Raw genomic sequence first — 23249 nt, forward strand, 5'->3', positions numbered from 1 at the left:
ATTTATTTATCTTTAGAGGGAAAGGGAAGGTGAGAAGGAGAGAAATATCAATGTATGGTTGCTTCTGGTGTGTCCCCTGCTGGGAACTTGCCTGCAACCCAGGCATGTGCCCTGACTGGGAATCGAACTGCAATCGTCTGGTTTGCAGGCCCACACTCAATCCACTGAGCTACACCAGCCAGGGCAAGGAGAGATCTTAAAAGCAGAAAGAGAAAGGAGATAGTTACCTACAAAGAGTTCCCATAATACTATCAGCTGATTTCTCAAAAGAAACCTTACAAAAATGCCTTTGATGTCTGAATATTGACTTTGTATCTGGATGTTTTGCCAAATTTGTTTATTAGATTGAGTAGTTTTTTGGTGGAGTCAATAGGATTTTCTATGTACACTATCATGTCATCTGCAAACAGGGACAGTTTTGTTTCCTCCTTTCCAATTTGGATGCTGCCACGTCCTCTTCCAACCATGCTGTCTGACAAGGTCCGGACATGGAAAGAAGGAATTCAAGGAATCCGTCTTCCTGGAAGAGAACATGGCATACAGAGGGGGTCGGTAATTCTTTTTGGGATTGATCTTAGTAACTTCCTTGGTGATGTTATTCATGGTCTTACTTTGTACCCTGATTCCCATAAGAACAGGCCATGAGGACAAAGAGACTCAAAGTGAGTCAATGATTAACTTTGAAGAAAATTCTGAAGGGACAACTAGTTCTCCCCAGACTACTGAATCATGCCCAAAATTTGTTTAAACAAGGTGTTTATAAACCTTCTCCTTACATGTTTGTTTTGGTGATCAAAAGGTGGTGGAATTGTTAGACACCTGTATTTCAGGTTCATTAATTTGCATAATTCAAGTGAAGTTGTACAAAATAATTTCTTGACCGGAGAACAAAATCCCCTCTAATGAAATAGCCCCTGAATGTCTAAAAGTTGTTGGAATAACAGCCCCTCCTTTACCTTGAATAGAAATATATATCAATTAGAATTGGGCAGGCAAAGAAGTAAGAGAAGCTGGTTAGCTATTACAAACTAAGCATGTAGAAACAATTACCAAGGAGTCAGAGTCCATAATACATAGAGAAACATTTTATTTTTTAAAAAAATTATTTAATTATTTTTCTTTTTCTTTTTTTTTTAAAGATTTTATTTATTTATTTATCTTTAGAGGGGAAAGGAGAGAGGGAGAGAAACATCAATGTATGGTTGCCTTTGGTGTGTCCCCTGCTGGGAGTTGGCCTGCAGGGAACCGGCCTGCAACCCAGGCATGTGCCCTGACTGGGAATCGAACCGTGATCCTCTGGTTTTCAGGCCCACACTCAATCCACTGAGCTACACCAGCCAGGGCTTAATTATTTTTCAAGTACAGTTTTCTGTCTATTACTCCCATCCCATCCCACCCCCCGTGCTCCCCCTCCCTCCCATTTCCACCCTTCTCAGTTGTTCTCCATGTATCCTTTATATATGTTCCATAGAGAAACATTTTATTTTATTTTATTTTTTTTAAGATGATGAAGATACTCTTTTTTATTTACTCATATATTATACATATTTCTTGCAACTCATCCTTTCTATTTAAATTGTATATTTTCCCTGTGGTGTCATTTCCCTTCATATTGTAGATATTTCTTTTTTTTTTTTGAGTTTTGGAAACAACTATTATTAAAAGACATATAGCAGCTCCTTCACCTTTGTCCCTTCTCCGACATGGCAACTGCCTTTGACTTTTTTTTTAAATTTAACTTTTGTTCAAGTACAGTTTTCTTTCTTGTATTCCCCCCTGCCCCCCCACGTGCTCCCCATCCCCCTCCCATCTCCGCCCCCCATCTTAGTTATTGTCCATGTGTCCTTCATACTTATTCATGTGAGTCCATCCCTTTTTACTCTGTGCTCCATAGAGAAATATTTTAGACAGAAAAGATAAATAGCTAAGTTAGACATCACAAAGGCCTTATAATAAATATCCTATAACCTCTACTCAGTCTAGCATATCCATTTGCCCCATGACAAACTCTGAGAACTTTAATAAACAATAAGACATTCAAACTCTGTACATACAGCTATTTCTTTTTTTATTTCTTTTTTATTTTTATTTTTAAAAATATATTTTATTGATAATGCTATTATGGTTGTCCCAATTTTTCCCCCTTTGCCTGTCTCTGCCCAGTATCCCCTTCCCTCCAGCAACCCCCCCTTAGTTCATGTCCATAGATTGTGCACATACTGTATTTTCCCATGTATAATGCACACTTTTATGTCCAAATTTTTCAGAGGAAAACAGTAATGCTCATTACACATGGAAATTCGTACTAAAGCATAGGTATGCATTATGCATAGCAACATATAAGTTCTTTGGCTTTTCCATTTCCTATACTATTTTGACACCCCCCTATCCTTTTTGTACCTACCAATTATACTTCTTTTTTTTCAGTTGTTTATTTTTATTTTATTTTATTTTATTTTTTCTAATTTAATTGTTCAAGTACAGGTTTCTGTCTTATATTCCCAACCCTGCCCGCCCCCTGCCCCATGCTCCCCGCCTCCCTCCCCTTTCCACCCCCCACCCTTAGTTATTGTCCATGTGACCTTTATACTTGTTCATGTGAGTCCATTCCCTTTTCCCCTATGATTCTCTCCCCTCTCCCCTCTGGACCCTGTCAGCCTGTTCCATATTTGAGTGTCATTGGTCGTATTTTGCTTCCTTGTTTGGTTTCTTTGGATTCCTGTTAACGGTGAGATCATATGATATTTGTCTTTCACCGCCTGGCTTATTTCGCTCAGCATAATGCTTTCCAGTTCCATCCATGATGTTGCAAAAGGTAGTAGTTCCTTCTTCCTTTCTGCAGCATAGAATTCCATTGTGTAAATGTACCATAGTTTTTTGATCCAGTCATTGACCGATGGGCATCTAGGTTGCTTCCAACTCTTGGCTATCGCGAATTGTGCTGCTATGAACATCGGGGTGCATAGGTTCTTTTGGATTGGTGTTTCAGGGTTCTTAGGATATACTCCTAAGAGTGGAATTGCTGGGTCAAAAGGCACGTTCATTTTTAGTTTTCTTAGAAAATTCCATACTGTTTTCCATAGTGGTTGTACCAGTCTGCAATCCCACCAACAGTGAACTAGAGTCCCCTTTTCCCCACAACCTCTCCAGCACTTGTTGTTTGTTTCTTTGTTTATGATAGCCAATCTGACTGGTGTTAAGTGGTATCTCATTGTGGTTTTAATTTGCATCTCTCTGATAGCTAGTGATATCGAGCATCTTTTCATGTGTCTCTGGATCCTCTGTATGTCCTCCTTGGAGAAATGTCTGTTCAAGTCCTCTGCCCATTTTTTAATCGGGTTGCTTGTCTTCTTTGAGTGGAGTCGAGTGAGTTCTTTGTATATTTTGGAGATTAAACCTTTGTCTGAGGTATCATTGGCAAATATGTTTTCCCAAACAGTTGCTTCTCTTTTTATCTTGATACTGTTTTCCTTAGCCATGCAGAAGCTTTTAATTTTGATGAGATCCCATTTGTTTATTCTTTCCTTTATGTCCCTTGCTCTAGGGGACGTATCAGTAAAAATATTGCTGCGTGGAATATCTGAGATTTTCTTGCCAAGGCTCTCCTCTAGGGTTTTAATGGTTTCACGGCTTATATTTAAGTCTTTTATCCACCTTGAATTTATTTTGGTGTATGGTGTAAGTTGGTGCTCAAGTTTCATTTTTTTGCATGTAGCTGTCCAGTTCTCCCAACACCATTTGTTGAAAAGGCTGTCTTTACTCCATTTTATGTTATTGCCCCCTTTGTCGAATATTAATTGACTGTAGAGAGTTGGGTTTATTTCTGGGCTCTCTGTTCTATTCCATTGGTCTATGTGCCTGTTTTTGTGCCAGTACCAGGCTGTTTTGATTACAGTGGCCTTGTAATACAGTTTGATATCAGGTATTGTGATCCCTCCTACTTTGTTCTTCTTTCTCAAAATTGCAGCAGCTATTCGGGGTCTTTTCTGGTTCCATATAAATTTTTGAAGTGTTTGTTCTATGTCTGTGAAATACGCCATTGGTACTTTAATAGGTATTGCATTGAATCTGTAAATTGCTTTGGGTAGTATGGACATTTTGATGATGTTAATTCTTCCAATCCATGAACACGGTATATGTTTCCATTTATTTGTGTCTTCCTTGATTTCTTTCTTCAGTGTTGTGTAGTTTTCTGCATACAGGTCTTTTACCTCCTTGGTTAGGTTTATTCCCAGATATTTTATTTTTCTTTTTGCTATATCGAATGGGATTTTTTTCCTGATTTCTGCTTCTGCTGCTTCATTGTTGGTATACAAAAATGCCTTTGATTTCTGGATATTAACCTTGTATCCCGCTGTTATGCCAAATTCATTTATTAGTTCCAGCAGTTTTTTGGTAGAGGCTATAGGATTTTCCAGGTACACTATCATGTCATCTGCAAACAATGCCAGTTTTGTTTCCTCCTTTCCGATTTGGATGCCTTTTATTTCCTTTTCTTGTCTGATCGCTGTGGCTACAACTTCTAATACTATATTGAATAGATGTGGTGAAAGTGGACAACCTTGTCTTGTTCCTGATCTTAGCGGAAAAGCTTTTAGTTTTTGCCCATTGAGTATGATGTTGGCTGTAGGTCTTTCATATATGGCCTTTATTATGTTGAGGAATGCTCCCTCTATTCCCATTTTTCTGAGTACCTTTATCATAAATGGGTGTTGAACCTTATCAAAAGCTTTTTCTGCACTATTGATATGACCATGTGATTTTTGTCTTTGCTTTTGTTTATTTGGTGTATTGCATTTATTGATTTGCGTATATTGAACCATCCTTGCATCCCTGGGATGAATCCCACTTGGTCGTGGTGTATGATCTTTTTGATGTATTGTTGGATGCGATTTGCTAATATTTTATTGAGGATTTTAGCATCTATGTTCATCAGCGATATTGGCCTGTAATTTTCTTTCTTTGTTGCATCTCTATCTGGCTTTGGAATTAGGGTGATGCTGGCTTCATAAAAAGAGTTGGGGAGTTTTCCCTCCTTTTGGATTTTTTGGAATAGTCTGTGAAGACTATTTGGAATAGCTCTATTTGGAATAGCTTTGGAATAGCTCTTCCTTAAAAGCTTTGTAGAATTCTCCTGTGAAACCATCTGGTCCAGGGCTTTTGTGTGATGGGAGTTTTCCGATTACTGCTTCAATTTCATTTGCTGTTATTGGCCTGTTCAGGTTTTCTGCTTCTTTTTCATTGAATTTTGGAAGATTATATTTTTCTAGAAATTTGTCCATTTCACCCAGGTTTTCAAATTTCTTGGCATACAGTTCTTCATAGTAATTCCTTACAATCCCTTCTATTCCTGTGGTATTAGTTGTAATCTCTCCTCTTTCTTTTCTGATTGTGTTTATTTGGGTCCTCTCTCTTCTTTTCTTAATGAGCCTACTTAAAGGCTTGTCTATTTTGTTTATCTTTTCAAAAAACTAACTCCTGGATTCATTGATCCTTAGAATTGTGCTTTTAGTCTCTATGTCGTTTAATTCTGCTGTGATCTTGGTTATTGCCTTCCTTCTACTTGCTCTGGGCTGTCTTTGTTGTTGTTCCTCAAGTTCTTGGAGGCGTCGGGTTAGGTTGTTTGTTTGAAATGTTCCTATCTTCTTTAGGTAGGCCTGCATTGCTATGAACTTCCCTCTCAGGACTGCCTTCACTGTGTCCCATAGGTTTTGGGTTGTTGTGAGTTCATTTTCATTTGTTTCCAGGAGCTTTCTGATTTCTTCCCGAATTTCAATCTTGACCCATTCATTGTTTAATAGCCTACTATTCAGTCCCCATGATTTTGGGTGTTTTGGGTTTTTTTCATTGGGGTCGGTTTCCAATTTCAGTCCCTTGTGATCAGAGAAAATGCTTGGTATGATTTCAATTTTCTTGAATTTATTGAGACTAGTTTTGTGTCCTATCATGTGATCTATCTTTGAAAATGTTCCATGTGCGTTTGAAAAGAAAGTGTATTTGCCTTCTTTGGGATGGAGGGCTCTATATATATCAATTAGGTCCATCTCATCTAGAGTGTCATTTAATGCTGCAATATGTTTGTTGATATTTTGTTAGGAAGATTTGTCCATTTTAGACAGTGGGGTGTTAAAATCCCCTACTATAATCGTGTTGCTGTCAATTTCTTTCTTGAGGTCTTCCAGAATTTTCTTTATATATTTGGGTGCTTCTATGTTGGGCGCATATATATTTACGATGTTAATATCTTCTTGGTGGATTCTCCCCTTGAGTATTATGAAGTGACCTTCTGGGTCTCTCTTTATGGCCCTTCTTTTGAATTCTATTTTCTCTGATATGAGAATTGCTACCCCGGCTTTTTTTCTTGTCCATTTGCTTGGAAAATTTGTTTCCATCCTTTCACTTTTAGTCTGTGGTGGTATTTTGACCTGAGGTGGGTCTCTTGTAGGCAGCATATGTGTGGGTCATGCTTTCTTATCCATTCAGCTATTCTATGTCTTTTAATTGGTGCATTTAATCCATTTACGTTTAAGGTTATTATTGAAAGGTACTTATTCATTGCCATTTGTGTACCTGTGTTCCTCTTTATCTCTCTCTTTTCCTTCCTTTCCTAAAGCAGCCCTTTTAGTAATTCTTGTAGAGCTGGTTTGGTGTAGGCATATTCTTTTAGACTTCTTTTGTCTTGGAAGCTCTTTATTTGGCCTTCTTCCTTGATGGAGAGCCTTGCTGGGTACAATAGCCTTGGTTGTAGGCCTCTGTTTCTCATTACTTGGAATATTTCCTGCCATTCTCTTCTTGCTTGGAATATTTCCAGTGAGAAGTCAGTAGCCAACCTTATTGGGACCCCCTTGTATGTTATTTCCTTTTTCTCCCTTGTGGCCTTTAGGTTGTTCTCTTTGTCTTGGAGGTTTGCCATTTTAATGATGATGTGTCTTGCAGTAGGCCTCTTTGGGTTCCACCTGATTGGGACTCTCTGTGATTCCTGAATTCGTGTGACTTTCTGTCTCCTCAACTTAGGAAAATTTTCTGTAATTACTCTTTCAAGGAGGTTTTCTATCCGTTGTTCTTCTTCCTCTCCTTCTGGTATTCCTATTATTCGGATAGTATTACATTTCATGTTGTCTTGCATTTCTCTGAAATTCTCCTCATTTTTTCTGATTCTCTTTTCCATTAGTTGGTCTGTCTGGGAGATTCTTTCTGTCCTGTCTTCAATCTCACTTATGCAATCTTCCGCCATATCGGTTCTATTCTTTATACCTTCTACTGTGTTCTTCAGTTCAGAAATTATATTCTTCATTTCCTCTTGGCCTTTACTAAGAGTTTCCATTTCCTTTTTCATGTTGGTGTAGTTTGCAGAGAGCTCACTGTTGCTCCCCTGTAGTTTCTGGTAGCTCATTGTAAGCTCTTTGAATTTCCTGATAACCAGTGCTTTGAATTCCATATCTGATAGCTGGCTTGCTTCTATTTCATCTAACGTTCTTTTTGAGACTTCCTCCTTTTCTTTCATTTGGGGGTTGTTTCTTTGTCTTCCCATTGTTTGTGTTGCTCTTCTTGTTGGCTTCAGCTTCTTAAAGTGATCTGTTCTGGGTTTCTGGGTTCCTGGGTTTATGGTGTGAACTTCTGTGGTAAGATGGCTGTGATATTCAGTGGTGCAGTCTCCTGCAGGTATTTTGGTGTTCTCCACTTCCACCTACTCCTCTTGTTGGCTTCCAGCTGGTCAAACCGTTTCTTCTGGTCTCCCTAGCTGCAGCAGCCTGAGGGGCTATTAGTGTGGCCTTTCTCTCCTCTCGGTGAACTTATCTGGTCTCGCCAGTGCCCTCCCAAGATCCAGAATGGCGCTGCTCTCCCGTGCCCCGCTGAGAGCAGGTTTTTCCCCAGGCTTCCCAGCTCTGGCCTGGCGGCAGGGCACGCACTCCCAGCCAGGTTTTCCTGGTCTCGAAGGCTTGGGCTTGGTCCTTTCCCAGTGCTGTGGCTGCACACACTGGGCAACTCACAATTCTTCCAAGCTGGCAACCACAGCCTGACTCCCAGTGCTTCTCAGTCTGATCCCAGCTGGGTAGGGATGGATCTGGCGATTGGCACTTCCCCAGGGGCCCTGTCAGGCTCGAGGAGCGCCCTGAGGCTGTGTGAGCACCCGCTGGAGTCCCCTGGTATTGGCAATGCACACCACCGGGAATGTGCGCCACGGGGAATCCACGGGATTCCCAGACTTCCAAGCTGGTGACCACACTGGACTCTGGATGCTTCTCAGTCTGCGCCCAGCTGGGTAGGGATGGATCTGGCGATTGGTGCTTCCCCAGGGGCCCTGTCAGGCTCACGAAGTGCCCTGATGCTGTGTGAGCACCCCATGCTGTGTGAGCACTGGCTGGAGTCTCCGGCTGGAGTGCTTGGCTGGAGTCCCAAGGTATCGGGAATGCGCACCTCTGGGAATGCGCACCACCGGAATACAGGGACTCTCAAACCTCCAAGCTGGCACCTACAGCCTGCCTTCCGGTGCTTCTCAACCTGCGCCCAGCTGGGTAGGGAGGGAGCTGGTTACTGATGCTCTTCCAGGGGCACTGACAGTATCTGGAAGCTCCCCAAGACTGTGGGAGCGCCAGCTCAGGCTACTGGGAATGCTGGGGCCCCTCAGTTCCCCAAGCTGGCAAACACAGCCTGACTCCACGGGTTATCAGAGTTCTCTGTTTTGCTTCCCAATGCCCACTCCTCTCTCTGCCACTACAGGCAAACTGATCTCTCCTGGTGTTTTCCAATCTGCACCCTGCTGGTTAGAGAGGATGCCAGTGACTAGTTCTCTCATAGGGTTGTCATTGTTGCCCTCCCTTGGCTCTCAGAGATCAGGGCAGCCCTGCCAGGGCCCTGGTGCTGCTGGGCGAAGGGCCCGCAGCCTCTGTGCTGTTCCCTCATACCTTGCTGATCTAAGGTCCGTCTCCTCTCCTCAACCTCTGGTCATTCAGTGTCCGCTATACTCTCTGGGGTCCTGCCATCCCATATGCTGAGTCTCTGTTGGGTGTTCACCGTGCTCCTCTGCAGAGCCACCTGGTTTTTCTCCGGCTGGTGAAGGGAAGCGAAATCCTTTGTCCTACTCCGCCACCATCTTCCCACTCTCTCCTATACTTCTTTATATATTGTATATTCAATAATCAATAAAATATATTTTATTGATTATACCATTACAGTTGTTCTATTCCCCCCCTTCATTCCCCTCCACCCACACCCTCCCTCCCCCACCATTCTCCCCCCCTTAGTTTATAACCACGTGTCTCAAGTTCTTTGGATTCTATATTTCCCCCACTGTTCTCGCCCTCCCCTCTATCTATTTTCTACCTACCGTCTATGCTATTTTCTGTGCCTTCTCCCCCCTTCTCCCCCTCCCACCCCCCTGTTTCTAACCCTTCATGTGTTCTTCATTTCTATGGTTCCACTCCTGATCTAGCTGTCCTCTTGGTTTGCTTTTGTTTTAGGTGTGGTTGTTAATAACTGTGTGTTTGCTGTCCTTTCACTGTTCATATTTTTCATCTTCTTTTTCTTATATAAGTCCCTTTAGCATTTCATATAATAAGGGCTTGGTGATGATGAACTCCTTGAACTTGACCTTATCTGAGAAGCACTTTATCTGTCCTTCCATTCTAAATGAAAGTTTTGCTGGATAAAGCAATCTTGGCTGTAGGTCTTTGGATTTCATGACTTGGAATACTTCTTTCCAGCCCCTTCTTGCCTGTAAGGTCTCTTTTGAGAAATCCGCTGACAGTCTGATGGGTACTCCTTTGTAGGTGACTGTCCCCTTATCCCTTGCTGCTTCTAGGATTCTCTCCTTCATTTTGGTCTTGGCTAATGTAATTATGATGTGCCTTGGTGTGTTCCTTCTTGGGTCCAACTTCTTTGGCACTCTCTGAGCTTCCTGGATTTCCTGGAAGTCTATTTCCTTTGCCAGACTGGGGAAGTTCTCCTTTATTATTTGTTCAAATAAGTTTTCCACTCGTGGCTGTTTCTTTCCCCCTTCTGGTACCCCTATAATCCGGATGTTGGAACGTTTAAAGATGTCCTGGAGGTTCCTAAGCCTCTCCTCATTTTTTTGAATTCTCATTTCTTCATTCCTTTCTGGTGGGATGTTTTGTTCTTCCTTCTGGTCCATTCCATTGATTTGAGTCCCAGTTTCCTTTCCATCACTATTGGTTTCCTGTGCATCTCCCTTCATTTCAATTAGTTTAGCCTTCATATGTTCCTCTAATTTGTGACTATAATCAACCAGTTCTGTGAGCATCCTGATAAACAGTGTCTTGAATTGTGCTTCTGAGAGGCTGGCAATTTCTCGGTCGCTTAGAGTTATTGGCTCTGGGACTTTGAGTTCTTCTTGTGCCATCTTTTGGGCTGTTCGTGCCTGTTCCATAGCAGGATCAGAGGCCTAAAGTGTTCACTAGAACAGGGCAACTAAGTCACTGGGTTGTGACATTGTATGTGGGGGCGGGGTCAAAGAGGGACTATGGCATCCTGTCTGCCGCCTGCCGCCGCGGCCCTCACTGGTGCGCAGTTGCTGCCATCACCAGGCCCACGCATTTTATCCCACTGCACGTGAGTGTGCCACCGCTGTCAGCCCTCACCCCCTGGGGCCTGCGTGGTCTGTCTCACTGTGCGTGAATGTGCGACCTCGGTCAGTCTGCCCCGCACCCCAACTGGTTCCGGGCTGCCTCCGCGCCTGGGTCGGGGGATATGTCCTGCCTGAGCCTGCTCGGTGCTGGCTCTGCCCCTCTTACCATCCCTGTTGAAAGGTTAGATGTCATCGGACTTCCGTATAATTCAATTTTCTGCCCTTTGGTTGTGTCTTTGTTTCTCCAAACCTTTGTTGTATTCAAACTTGGTTGTGGGGGAAGGCACAGTGTTTCCACCTATGTCTCCATCTTGGCAGAAGTCCTACAGCTATTTCTAATTGTCTGATTCCGGGTAGAAAATTTCCTGTTTCACCTAACCGCAAGTGTTAATCACTACCAAAAATGAAAATATAAAAACCTGCTTGTACTTACAATAAATGGAACAGAGCTTCACCCTCCTCTGAGTTGTGTTGTCGTCTGTCTCCCATTGCTGATGTGTTACCCACCTTTCAGGAACCCCTGGACCCAGCTGTGGCTAGACCACAGCAAGATGCCTTTTATTTCTTTTTCATGTCTGATTGCTATGGTTAGGAATTTACCTATAATACATGCAGTAGTTATTCCCCAGAAGTTTTTTGGTGCTTTATTACTAGTTTATGAAATTGTAAGACCTGTGGTGTGCTCAAGATCACATAGCAAGGCAATGACATTGTCAGTGACATATTTTAGTAAGTTATTCCCCAAACCTATACCCAAGTTTTCTATCTTAGATCTATTCAAATTTTAAAAGTAGTTTGATTTTTTTAAAAAATGATTGTTTGAATCTGACAATAATCAGAGAGGAGGAAGGAGAGGGATAATAGGGGATAATGGGGGGCATGTTCCTTCATCAGGGAACATGTATGAAGGACACATGGACAAAGCAAAAGGGAGTGGGTTCGAGGGTGGGGGTGGTTGGGAAGGGGGGATGTAGTGGGATGAAAATGGAGACAATTTTACTTGAACAACAAAAATAAAAAAATAAAAAATAAAAAGTGATTGTTCATTATAAATAATGTTTTTTAAAATTGTTTTTCATGTACAGTTCTCTCCCTTTCCCCCTCCCCCCTCCCCACCACCCCAGTCTTCCCTGTTTCCCTCTCCTGTTTCAGCCCCCTCCTTGTTGTTGTCCATATGTCCTTTGTAATTGTTCCCATAAACCCTTTACGCTTTTTCCCCTTTATCCCCTCCCCTCTCCCTTCTGATCACTGTCAACCTGTTCTCAATTTCAGTGTCTTTGGCTATACTTTGCTTGCTTGTGTATTTTGTTGATTAGGTTCCTGTTAATGGTGAGATCATATAGTAGTTGTTTTTCATTGCCTGGCTTATTTCACTTAGCATAATGCTCTCCAGTTCCATCCATGCTGTTGCAATGAATAATGTTTCACATGTAGTTTTCTGGTGTTTGTTTTCCCTGGCAACCATAAGAGTTCAAAGGAAGGAAGGAATTTTCTGGCACATCGAGAACAAATAAGCTCCATGAGAGTAGGGATTTTTGTTTTGTTGTCCCAAGTGCCTAGTATCTGGTACATAGGTGTACAGTAAGTATTTGAATAAAAATTGGCTGAATTTACAAATTATTTAATCTCTTATCAATTTGAAGTATTTAAATCTTTTAGGAGTTAAGTTTGGATGTAAGAAGAATTTTTGTTCTTTGGAAAAAGATTTTAGAATGAGGAGAGCAATTTCTGTACACTTATCCACTAGTTTGTTAAGAGATGGTTTAACATTTGGACAAGCACAGTGTATGTAGACCACTGTGGAAGAGGAATATATGAGGAAACTTGCTGTTAAAGTAGAAACAAATAAGTACAAGTTTGTATTGTAAAGTAACTTGCTAAATATAAAGTTGATCAATTGTAATGTAAAATGTTTTAAAGAGCTATAGTTTTATTAGTTTGAGCTAATATAATTAGACTTCAGTTAATAAAGGAGACAAACTTTAAAATAAATAGGCAGTGATATTTTAATGAGCATGTCAAAGTATAAGCCAAAGCAATTAGTGTTTATACATAAAGTGCTTAGCTGTTTTTTATTAGTAAATATTTTTAACTCTTATGCTTTTGCTAACTAGAATAGTCATAATGAAGATCTGAGATTCCTTATAATAGAAACTGCTTATGTATTAAAGGGGAAATGAAGGAGAGATCAACATTTGATATGTAAGAAAATGAAGGGATAGGATAGGAAATTATGTAGGAGGAGAAGGCATTCAGGTATTCATGTAGTCAGCAGTATTTATTAATAGGTTGCTATGCTAGAGGCTGAGATATAAAAGTGAAAAAAGTAGGCCAAGTTCTTGCCTTCATGTAGCTTACAAGTGTAGAGAGGAAACCCATCATGGCATAATGTCAAATTGTGATAAAAATGCTTCTGTCTTACTAATTAGGTTGAACATTTTTTTCATTGCATTTTACATTTAAAAAATAACAGCTTTATTAAAATATGATTCACACACCATGACATTTATCCTTTTAAATTGTTCAATTCACAGGGGTTTTTTTGTTGTTTGTTTTTTGGGGTTTTTTTGGTCTTGTTAGCCAAATTTCAGCAGGGTTCTCTTTGACTGCCTCTTTTTCAGATCTTTCTCTGGAAGCTGCTGCCTTCTTTTTTTAATGAAGATTTTGTTTATCTTTAGAGGGGGGAAAGGAGGGGGTGGAAGAGAGGGAGAGAAACATCAATGTGTGGTTGCCTCTCGCATGCCCCCTACTGGGGACCTGGCCTACAGCCTAGGCATGTGCCATGACTATGAATTGAACCAGCAATCTTCTGGTGTGTGGGCTAGCACTCAATCCACTGAGCCACACCAGCCAGGGCTGCCTTCTTTTTTTGACCTCCTGCTCATTAGGCTTCACTAATGACCAGATTGCTGTTCTCCATTTTGGCATGGTGTGCTAAGGCATAAATTGCTCAGCAGTCTGATGTTAAATTCTGGTAGGGGTAGTTTTTGTGGCTACTCCTTGAGGTTTGTTCTGACTGCAGGTGTGGTCATCTTAGCTATCTCTCCTTGTTTTATTTTTATTTTTTTCTGAGGAACTAGCTGGCTTATGATTTAGCTCATTGCTCTTAATGAAGGGAGTTACTGTTTTTCCTCGCAGTGTTTCAAATAAAGCCAGTTACTTTTGAGAGAGCTTAAGAGTTCTTACAGCCTGCCTATCCTCCAGGGCAAAGTCTCTGAGCACTGTTCTGGGCACAGGACTGGGCAGTAGCCTCTAACTTGCTACTTCTGGTATCCTATGAGCAAACTCTGGTGAGGACAATGGGGCCCCAGCAATCTCAGCCTACCACCCTGTGTTAAAGCTTCTGATTTATAGGTGGAGACTGGATAGAGGAAGGGAGCCTCTGCTCTCTTAGCCACAGTCATCAGAAATTTAGCCTCTTTAAGTTGGAGTTGGAGGGGATGATAAATACTGATGGCTTACCTTTCTCTGTGACTTATGGTAAGCCTTGATTAAGAGCTGAAAGGGAGCTTCGTTTTCTTGCCCACACCTACCTGAAACAGAGCTTCTGTTAACCTGAGCTGGGGCAAGGTAGGTAATGGGTTATGGCTCAGATGCCATAAAATGTCCAAATACCAAATTTTAGTAGATGTTCTTGAATAATATTTCTTTATTCAAATACACCATCAGGATAATTTCCATACTTTAAATGGTTGTTTTTTAAAAAATAGGTTTTGTCAGTTTTGCTGGTATCACTGGAAGTGGAACTTTCCAAACTTCTTAATTCTAAATATTCCTAAGGTTCAAAGATGTCTTCTCAGTAAGGAAATGACCATCCCATGCAACTCAGTATTTTTTTTTTCTTTTCTAATGAGAGGTTTTGGTCAGACACGAAACCCAGAGGTACCAATATCAGAGAGGTCTTTGCACTACCTTAACTCATACTAAAGACTTTATAATCACTGTATATATCATGAGCTAAAGATGTTATTTTCAGGGTTTATTTACCTAGTTTTCTGCTTCCCACAGAAATCTGCAGCTTCCTGCCAGCATGATTACTTGGTTGGATTAGTTCTTTGGCTCTATTGATATATGGATGTTTCCTCATAGGACATTTGATATTTTGCATTCTTTCATATTATTAGAATCATATAATTTAAAGATATTTAAATATTAAGTTAAATTCTGAACTTTTAAATGGCTTCATCTTGTCTGAAATTATGTTTTATAAAAGAACTCTATTGACATCTGTGCATTTCAGTTATATACAGAGTTTCATATAAAAGAGTCAGAAACTTAAAATTTTAGAAGTTGAATGTGCCTCATTTGTTTATTGTATTTAATGCAGAATTATTTCCAGTTGTCACTCTTGATATGTTTGTCAGTATACCTAGTTCAATCGATCACTGTCTTCTACTGTCTGTGTTTACTTGTGTTTACTCTTTTTATGACCACTGAATGACTCCCATCCTAAAATATGCCCACATTCCTGAGAGGGAATAGTGTATGGCAGAGTGATCATACCAAATCATTTCATATGTCACTTAAAATAAAGTATATTGGTTTTTCTTGGGTTAATCTGCCATTTTAGTTTTGATGGTAGATAGGGAGTGGGGTCATGCAAAATAAATTTATACTTCTGCCTAAGATTATCATGTAGATAATTTCTTCAGCAGGAGCATAGGCTTGACAGTTTCTTGCAGAATGAGGTTGTAGCTATAATTGAACCAATTTATAAACACTTAATATAAGCATTGCTTACCTCAGACTATAGTTCTGCAGAAGCAAAGTTACAGGAGGAGTAGATAGTGGTCAATTTTGTAATAGTTAGTAAGCTATTGTGAATTCCCTTTTTTGTAACATTCACTTGTATACTATTATAATGTCGTATAACATCTGTCTGTAATAGTGATCTATTGTGAAAATTTACTTTCATGATATACTGTGTCTGGCTGCTTGATGAATTTTATACTGTAATTGGTAGGATTCAGTGCTAAAATATCCATGAATGTTCCTATAGTTTTGGGAATGACACAAGAAACTGGTCATTGATTGCCCCTAAAGAAGAGAATATCCTAGGTTGGAGGACTCAGAGGGGAAGTATAACCTTTTATTCCATCTGAGTTTTGTAATGAGTGTTAATGTTACTGAAACAGTAGTAAGGCACTAAACAATGGCACAAGGGAAAATAGTCAGACACACTGTGGATATAAGTCTTGCTAAATATAATTTGGGGACTGCTGTTTGGATTTCTTTTCAGATTTAGTAAGCTCTCCGTGTTGATTAATGGCTAAATTTGATTAGAATGCCCTTGTAGGTGGTAAAAATTTTGTTCTAATATTTTATTACCATATTGTTCCCTCTAAGTTGAGATGATTTAGAAAAGTTGCTAGGTTTCTCTTTAACATAGATCTGTTCTAGATTTGGAATACAAGTTAGTAGGAGTGTTGCTTCATGAATAAAAAGACCATGGTGTTGATTTATGAGTATTCTTTTACTACAGATAACTAAGACAAGATTTTTGGAGGTACTTTGATCTATATAGATGGTAAAAATTTTACTTGAAGCTTTTTTCAAAGTCCGAGTGATAAAATTCATTCTTGGTCTTTCATTTTATAAGAACACCTTTAACAAGTCTCTTTAGAAAATGAGGTTGGATTATGTTCAAGTTTTAGGTTATTGCCATATCATTGTATTTAAATATTTACAGGCGTTTCTTCTTTCTGCTCTTTTAGCCGGCCTCAGAAAGTGTGTTTGTGTCCATTTCTACCAGTACATCCTCTGCACATATCTACCCACTTGTACATAATTCAGCATCCAGCAGAGGTAAGATTTTGTAAAATACACAAGTTCCAGTAGACTATTAGTACACAAGAGGAAACACACAGATGAACATACTCATTTCTCCCAGCTCTTTAGTAATTCTGGAAGTAAATTGATGATAAATGTCTTTTCTTTGGGGAAAAATAGTTTCTTTTCCATATAACGTGTAGTGTCATATGCTTTGGAAATAGATAAAAATGTTATTTTATAAAAACTATGTTGCTGAATAGTATAGAAATTTAGAACTCCAATAATTTCATTTGAAGGAAAAATGAGATTTATGCGAGTAAAGAGCTAGGAAAATCAGTGCTTTTAAAATTTTGATTATACTTTATATTCATTGATGTCTTTTCTTGTTAAACTAGAAATAACTCTCAGCATTTTATTTTATTTGTTTTTATTTTTAATTATAATTTATTGATTATGCTATTACAGTTGTCTCAATTTTTCCCCATGTACTCACCTCTACCCAACACCCAACACCCCCCACTCCATCAGGCAATCCCCACACCATTGGGGATTGTTCATGTCCATGGATCATGTGTATAAGTTCTTTGGCTACTCCATTTCCTATACTGTATGTTATGTCCCACTGGCTATTCTGTAACTACCTGTTTGTACTTGTAACCCCCTTACCTCTTCACCCTTTTGTCCACAGTTCCCTCCAACTGGTAACCATCAAAACCCTTTCCACATGCATGATTTTGTCTCCGTTCTTGTGTGCTTAATTTCTTTTTTAGATTCAATTGTTGATAGATATATATTCATTGCCATTTTATTATTCATAGTTTTGATCTTCTTCTTTTTCTTAAATAAGTCCCTTTAACATTTTATCTAATAATGGTTTGATGATGATGTACTCCTTAGTTTTTTCTTTCGAGCTTCTTGGGAAGCTCGTTTTTTTGCTTTCCAATTTTAAATGATATTTTTGCTGGGTAGAGAAGTCTTGGCTGTTAGTCCCTACTTTTCATGACTTTGATATTTCTTGCCAATCCCTTCTAGCCTGCAAAGTTTCTTTTGAGAAATCACCTGACAGTCTTATGGGAACTCCCCTGTAAGTAACTGACTTCTTTTCTCTTTCTTAATACTCAATCTTAAAAGATTCTTTCTTTATATTTCACATTTGGCATTTTAATTGTGATGTGTCTTGGAGTGGGTCTTTTTGCATCCATCTTGTTTGGGACTCTATGTTTCCTGAACTTGCATGTCTATTTTCTTCACCAAATTAGGGAAGTTTTCTTTCATTATTTTTCAAATAAATTTCCAATTTCTTGCTTGTTCTCTTCTCCTTCTGGAACCACTATGATGCGAATGTTGGAATGCTTGAAGTTGTCCCACAGGCTGCTTACATTATCCTCAGTTTCTTGGATTCTTTTTTCTTCTTGTTGTTGTGATTGGTTGCTTTTTGCTTCCTTATGTTCCAAATCATTGATTTGGTTCTCGGCTTTATCCACTCTAGTGTTGTTTCCCTGCAAATTGTTCTTTATTTCAATTACTGTGTACTTTGTTTCTGACTGAATCTTTTTATGCCATTGAGGTCCTCACTAAGTTTCTTGTACATCCTTATAACCAATGTTTTGAACTCTGTATTTAATAGATTGCTTCTCTACATTTTGTTTAATTCTTTTTCTGGAGTTTTGATCTGCTCTTTCATTTGGGCCATGTTTCTCTGTCTCCTCATTTTGGCAGCCTCCCTGTGTTTGTTTCTATGTATTAGGTAGAGCTACTTTGACTCCATGTATTGTTAGCATGGCCTAAAGAGCTGTAGGGGCGAGGGGCCTCCACTATCATCCAAGCTAGGTACACAGGGCATGCCCTCTGTATGAGCTGAGAGTTGTAGTTGAGCCTTGTAGTTTTGCCTTGGTTGCTGTTGGCAGTGGGAGGGATTTACCCAGGTCAGTCAGCTGTAAGGACTGGCTGTGACCACTGACCACCAACCTCTGCCCTCTGTGGAGGACCAGCTGTGCAGCAGCAGGGTGCTGGTTCTCTGACCAGGTCTATAACTGTCCACAGTGCACAGGTACTGTGGTTTCCTGGGTGGTGTACACCAAGGTCAGCTCCTACTTGTGTTTTGCCATTTATATAGAAAAGTTTCTGTTAAATGCTTGGGTGGGCCCATAAGTTTGGTCAGATGGGATCTCAGGGGATCTCCAGGGAGGGGCAAAGAGTATTAGCCAGGTGATGGAGTTTCAGATATGTCACCCAACTGCTGGCTTTGTGGCTTTGTGGGAAGATAGTTCAGAAAAGGGACAATAGTCTTTTTGTCTGGGAGAAAACTGTACTTTAGCTCTTGCCTTGATGACAGATCTTTCACTTCCTCCCTGTATGTCACTGGTAACTTTTAAGCTGCTATCCTTGTGCTAGAGCTCAGATGGAGTAAGTCTCTGTGTGGGTTCTTTAAGAGGAACTGCTTTTGACTCCAGCAGTTTCTTCCACCAACTGAATTGTTTTTGCAGCCAGAAGCTGTGAGAACTTATTTTCCTGTCACTGGAATAATGGTATGGGGCCCTGGTGTAGGACTGGGACTCCTTGCTCCTGAGATATCTTTCCCTGATTTTTATTCACCACACAGGGGTGTGAGATCAGCTTGTTCCTCATCTCCGTCCCTCCTACCAGTCTGGATGAATGTGGTTTCTTTAATTCCATAATTGTCAGACTTCCACTCAACTGGATTTCTGATGGTTCTGAGTGATGGTTGTTCTGTAATTTAGTTGTAATTTTGATGAGATTGTGCAAGGAGGTGAGGCATGTTTACCTGTGCTGCCGTCTTGACTGAAAGTCTTTTTATTTCTTAATAATTTTTATTTTCAATTAGTTTACATACAATATTATATTAGTTTTATGTGTATAATATAGTGATTAGACATTTATTTAACTTATAAAATGATCACCGTGATATGTCTAGTGCCCATCTGATGACATACATAGTTATTACAATATTATTGGCCATACTCCTTATGTCATATTTGACATCCCCATGATTATTTTGTAACTATCAATTTGCATTTCTTACTCCTTTTCCATTTTTCATCTGTCCCCTCAATCTGCCTCCATCTGGCAACCATCAAAATGTCCTCTGTTATCTGTCAGTTTGTTTCTGTTTTGTATGTTTGTGTATTTTGGTTTTTAGGGTCCATATAAGTGAAATCATATGGCATTTGTTTTTTTCTGTCTGACTTATTTCACTCAGCATAACAATACCCTCTAGTTCCATCCATGTTGTTGCAGATGGCAAGATGTTATTCTTTATTAAAAAGGTGAAAGATTTATATTATCTGAAGAGAAACCAGAGTATTGGATGTCATTCTTTTTTTATGGCTGAATCATGTTCTATTCATTGCATGTATGCGACCAGTTCTTTATCCATTTACCTACTAATGGACACTTACATTGCTTCCATATCTTGGCTATTGTAAATAATGCTGCAATGAACATATGGTTGTGTATGTATTTTCAATTTAGTGTTTTTGTTTGTTTTGGATAATTACCCAGATGTGGAATTGCTGGGTCCTTCTTTGTCTATTATATAGTCCTTGTTTCAAACTCTGTTTTGACTAGTATAAGTAGTGCTACCCCAGCTTTTTTTGTTTGTTTGCTTCCATTTTCTTGAAATATCTTTTTTCATTCCTTTATTTTCAGTCTGCGTGCGTCTTTTGATCTGAAGTGAGTGTCTTGTAGGCACCATATGTAAGGTCTTATTTTCTTATCCATTCAGCCACACTATGTTTTTTGATTGGAGAATTTAACTGATTTACATTTAAAGTAATTGTTGATACATACATACTTATTTCCATTTCATTAATATTTTAAATCTTTTTTTCCTTCTTAAAAATGTCTCCTTAACATTTCTTATAATACTGGCTTGGTGATGATGAAGTCCTTTAGCTTTTTCTTGTCTGGGAAGCTCTTTATCTGTCCTTTGATTCTTTCTTTTTAGTATATTTTATTGATTATGCTATTACAGTTGTTCCATGTCCCCACTTCAATCCCCTCCGCCCTGCAACTCTCTCCCACCTGCATTGCGAGTCCTTAGTTCATGTCCATGGGTCATACATATCAGTTCTTTGGCTTCTACATTTCCTGTACTATTCTTAACCTCCCCTTGTCTATTCGGTACCTAACATTTATGTCTCTTATTCCCTGTACCTTTTCCCCCATTCCCCACTCAGCCTCCCTACTGATAACTTTCCATGTGATCTCCACTTCTGTGATTCTGTTACTATTCTAGTTGTTTACTTAGTTTTTTTTGTTTGTTTGCATCTTTAGGTTTAGTTGTGGATAGCTGTGAGTTTCTTGTTATTTTACTGTTCATAGTATTGGTTAAGTTCTTTTTCTTAGATAATCCCTTTAACATTTCCTGTAGTAAGGGATTGGTAATATTTTGACATTATCTGGGAAGCACTTTACTGCCCTTCCATTCTAGCTTTGCTGGATAGAGTAATCTTGGATGTAGGTCCTTGTCTTTCACAACTTCAAATACTTCTTTCCAGTGTTTCCCCTTCTTGCCTGAAATGTTTCTTTTGGAAATCAGGTGATAGTCTTATGAGCACTCCTTTTTAGGTAACTCTCTCCCTTTCTCTTGCTGCTTCTAAGATTCACTCCTTATCTTTAATCTTAGGTCATGTAATTATGATGTGCCTTGATGTGTGCTTCTTTGGGTCCAACTTCTTTGGGACTCTCTGAGCTTCCTGGTCTTCCTGATAGCTGATTTCCTTAGCCAGGCTGGGGAAGTACTTCATTATTATTTCAAGTCAGTTTTCAATTTCATGCCTTTCTTCTTCTCCTTCTGGCATCCCTATGATTTAGATGTTGGAATGCTTAAAGCCTCTCCTCATTTTTTAAAATGTATTATTTAAGGTTTTATTTATTTATTTTTAGAGAGAGAGGAAGGGAGGGAGAAATAGATGGCAAAAAATGTCAATGTGTGGTTGCCTCTCATGTGGCCCCCACTGGGGGCCCACAACCCATGCATATGCACTGACAGTGAATCCAACTGGCGACCCTTTGATGTGCAGCCCTAGCCCAAGCCACTGACCTACACCAGCCAGTGCTTTCCTTATTTATTTGAATTCTTTTTTCTTCATTCTGTCTTGGTTGAGTGTTTATTTCTTCCTTCTGGTCCAAACTGTTCATTTGAGTCCTGGTTTCCTTCATGTCACTATTGGTTCCCTGTACATTTGCCTTCATTTCACTCTGCATGGCTTTTACTTTTCCCTCTATTTTTCAACCATACTCAGCCATTTCTGTGAGCATCCTGATTGCCAGTGTTTTGAACTGTGATTGTGATAGGTTAGCTATCTGTTCATTGCTTAGTTCAGTTTTTGGAGCTCTCTTCTTTTCTTTCATTTGGGCCATATTTTTTCAGTCTCGGCACCTGTTATATTGTGAGGAGTGGAGCCTTAAGGTCTCCCAGGGTGGGACAACCCACATCACTGAGTTGTGGCACTGTATAGGTGGGAGGAGTCCAAGAGAGAACAATGCCACTTGCTTGGCTCTCTGCTGGCTTTCAGTCACTTTCCCCACTATACACAAGCAAATTGGGCCCTTCTGGTGCTGATTCTTGGGTGGGTGGGTTTGTGTACATTCTAGGACCCTGTGGGTCTCTCCAATGAACTCTCCTGTGAGGCAGGGAATTTTTTCTACTGCTGCAACCTCCATAGGCTTTTTCATGCAGAGGTTTTGAGGCTTATTTCCATGTGCTGCAACCTTCAGTTGTATGATCTGTCTCATAAAATGCTCTGAAATCAAAGCTTTTTAACTAAAAGCATTCATGGTGGGTAGTCATGTCCTAGGCTAGAACCTTCCCTGACAAAAGTCAATCTTTACCTTAATTGAGCCTATGTATTGTGTATTTGCGTCTATGATAACATATCTTTGGAATGTCAAGGTAGCTTCCCTTTTCTGAGCCCCTCAGTCACAACCATGCACCAGATCAGAGACCACAAATCCTCTTATTACTATTGTAGACTATAAATCTACTTATTCTTATTGTTAGCATATTAATTGTGGATTATTAACTATCCTGTACCCACCTATGTAAAGAAGTATGGGCCTATCATTTTACTTTTTACCCAATCCCAGAGGTTTCCCTGCTTTGCTTTTCCCACCTGCTTAATCTATCACCAATGGATTTCATGTAACCTCTTTATGCCTCCTCCTTTAACCATAATGTGTAAAAAAAGGTGCAAAACTGCTTCTACAGCATGTTCTCAGTCTGTTGATGTTTTAATTCTTGGCAATCCTCATCACTTTGGCTCAAATAAACTCATACAAATTCTTTAAAGAAAAAAAGAAGCAATCAGAAATGAAAAATACAATAACTGAAATAGAGAATTAATTAAAGGAAATCAACAGTAAGTAGATGAAGCAAATAATCAAATTAGCAATTTGGCATTAAGAAAGAAAACACCTAATCAGAAGAGAAAAAAAAAAGGATCCAAAAGAAAAATGGGCATAGTTTAAAGGGCCTCTGTGACAACATCAGGAGTACAAACATTCACATGATAAAGGTACTAGAAGAAGAAGAGAGAGAGCAAAAAACTGAAAAACTATATGAAGTTATTGATGGGAAACTTTTCTAACCTGGTGAAGGAAACAGACTTACAAGTCCAGGAAACACAAAGAATCCCAAACAAGATGGATGATCCCAAAGAGGCCTACACCAAGGCACATCATAATTAAATGCCAAAGGTTACAGAAGCAAGAGGAAAGCAAATAGTTACTTACAAAGGAGCTCCACAAGACTGTCAGATGATTTTGCAACAGAACCTTGGCAGGACAGAAGGGACTGGTACGAAATATTCAAAGTATGAAAGCCACAGACTTAACAACAAAGATTATTCTACCCAGCAAATATATCATT

The 23249-nt window shown here is 39.6% G+C and overlaps 1 protein-coding gene across 1 annotated transcript in view; it reads left to right on the forward strand.

The window, feature by feature from the left end:
• LOC118994276 (tRNA-uridine aminocarboxypropyltransferase 2) overlaps window positions 1-23249 on the forward strand; it is a 118244-nt gene that overhangs the window by 38400 nt on the left and 56595 nt on the right. Inside the window, exon 2 of the mRNA XM_037056902.1 lies at window positions 16300-16390. Within this exon, the coding sequence (XP_036912797.1) occupies window positions 16300-16390 (91 nt within the window). The remainder of the gene's footprint in view (window positions 1-16299; window positions 16391-23249) is intronic.

Source organism: Sturnira hondurensis, unplaced genomic scaffold, assembly GCF_014824575.4.
Source record: "Sturnira hondurensis isolate 20B ecotype Veracruz unplaced genomic scaffold, ASM1482457v3 Scaffold0009223, whole genome shotgun sequence".
Taxonomy (NCBI): Eukaryota; Metazoa; Chordata; class Mammalia; order Chiroptera; family Phyllostomidae; genus Sturnira; species Sturnira hondurensis.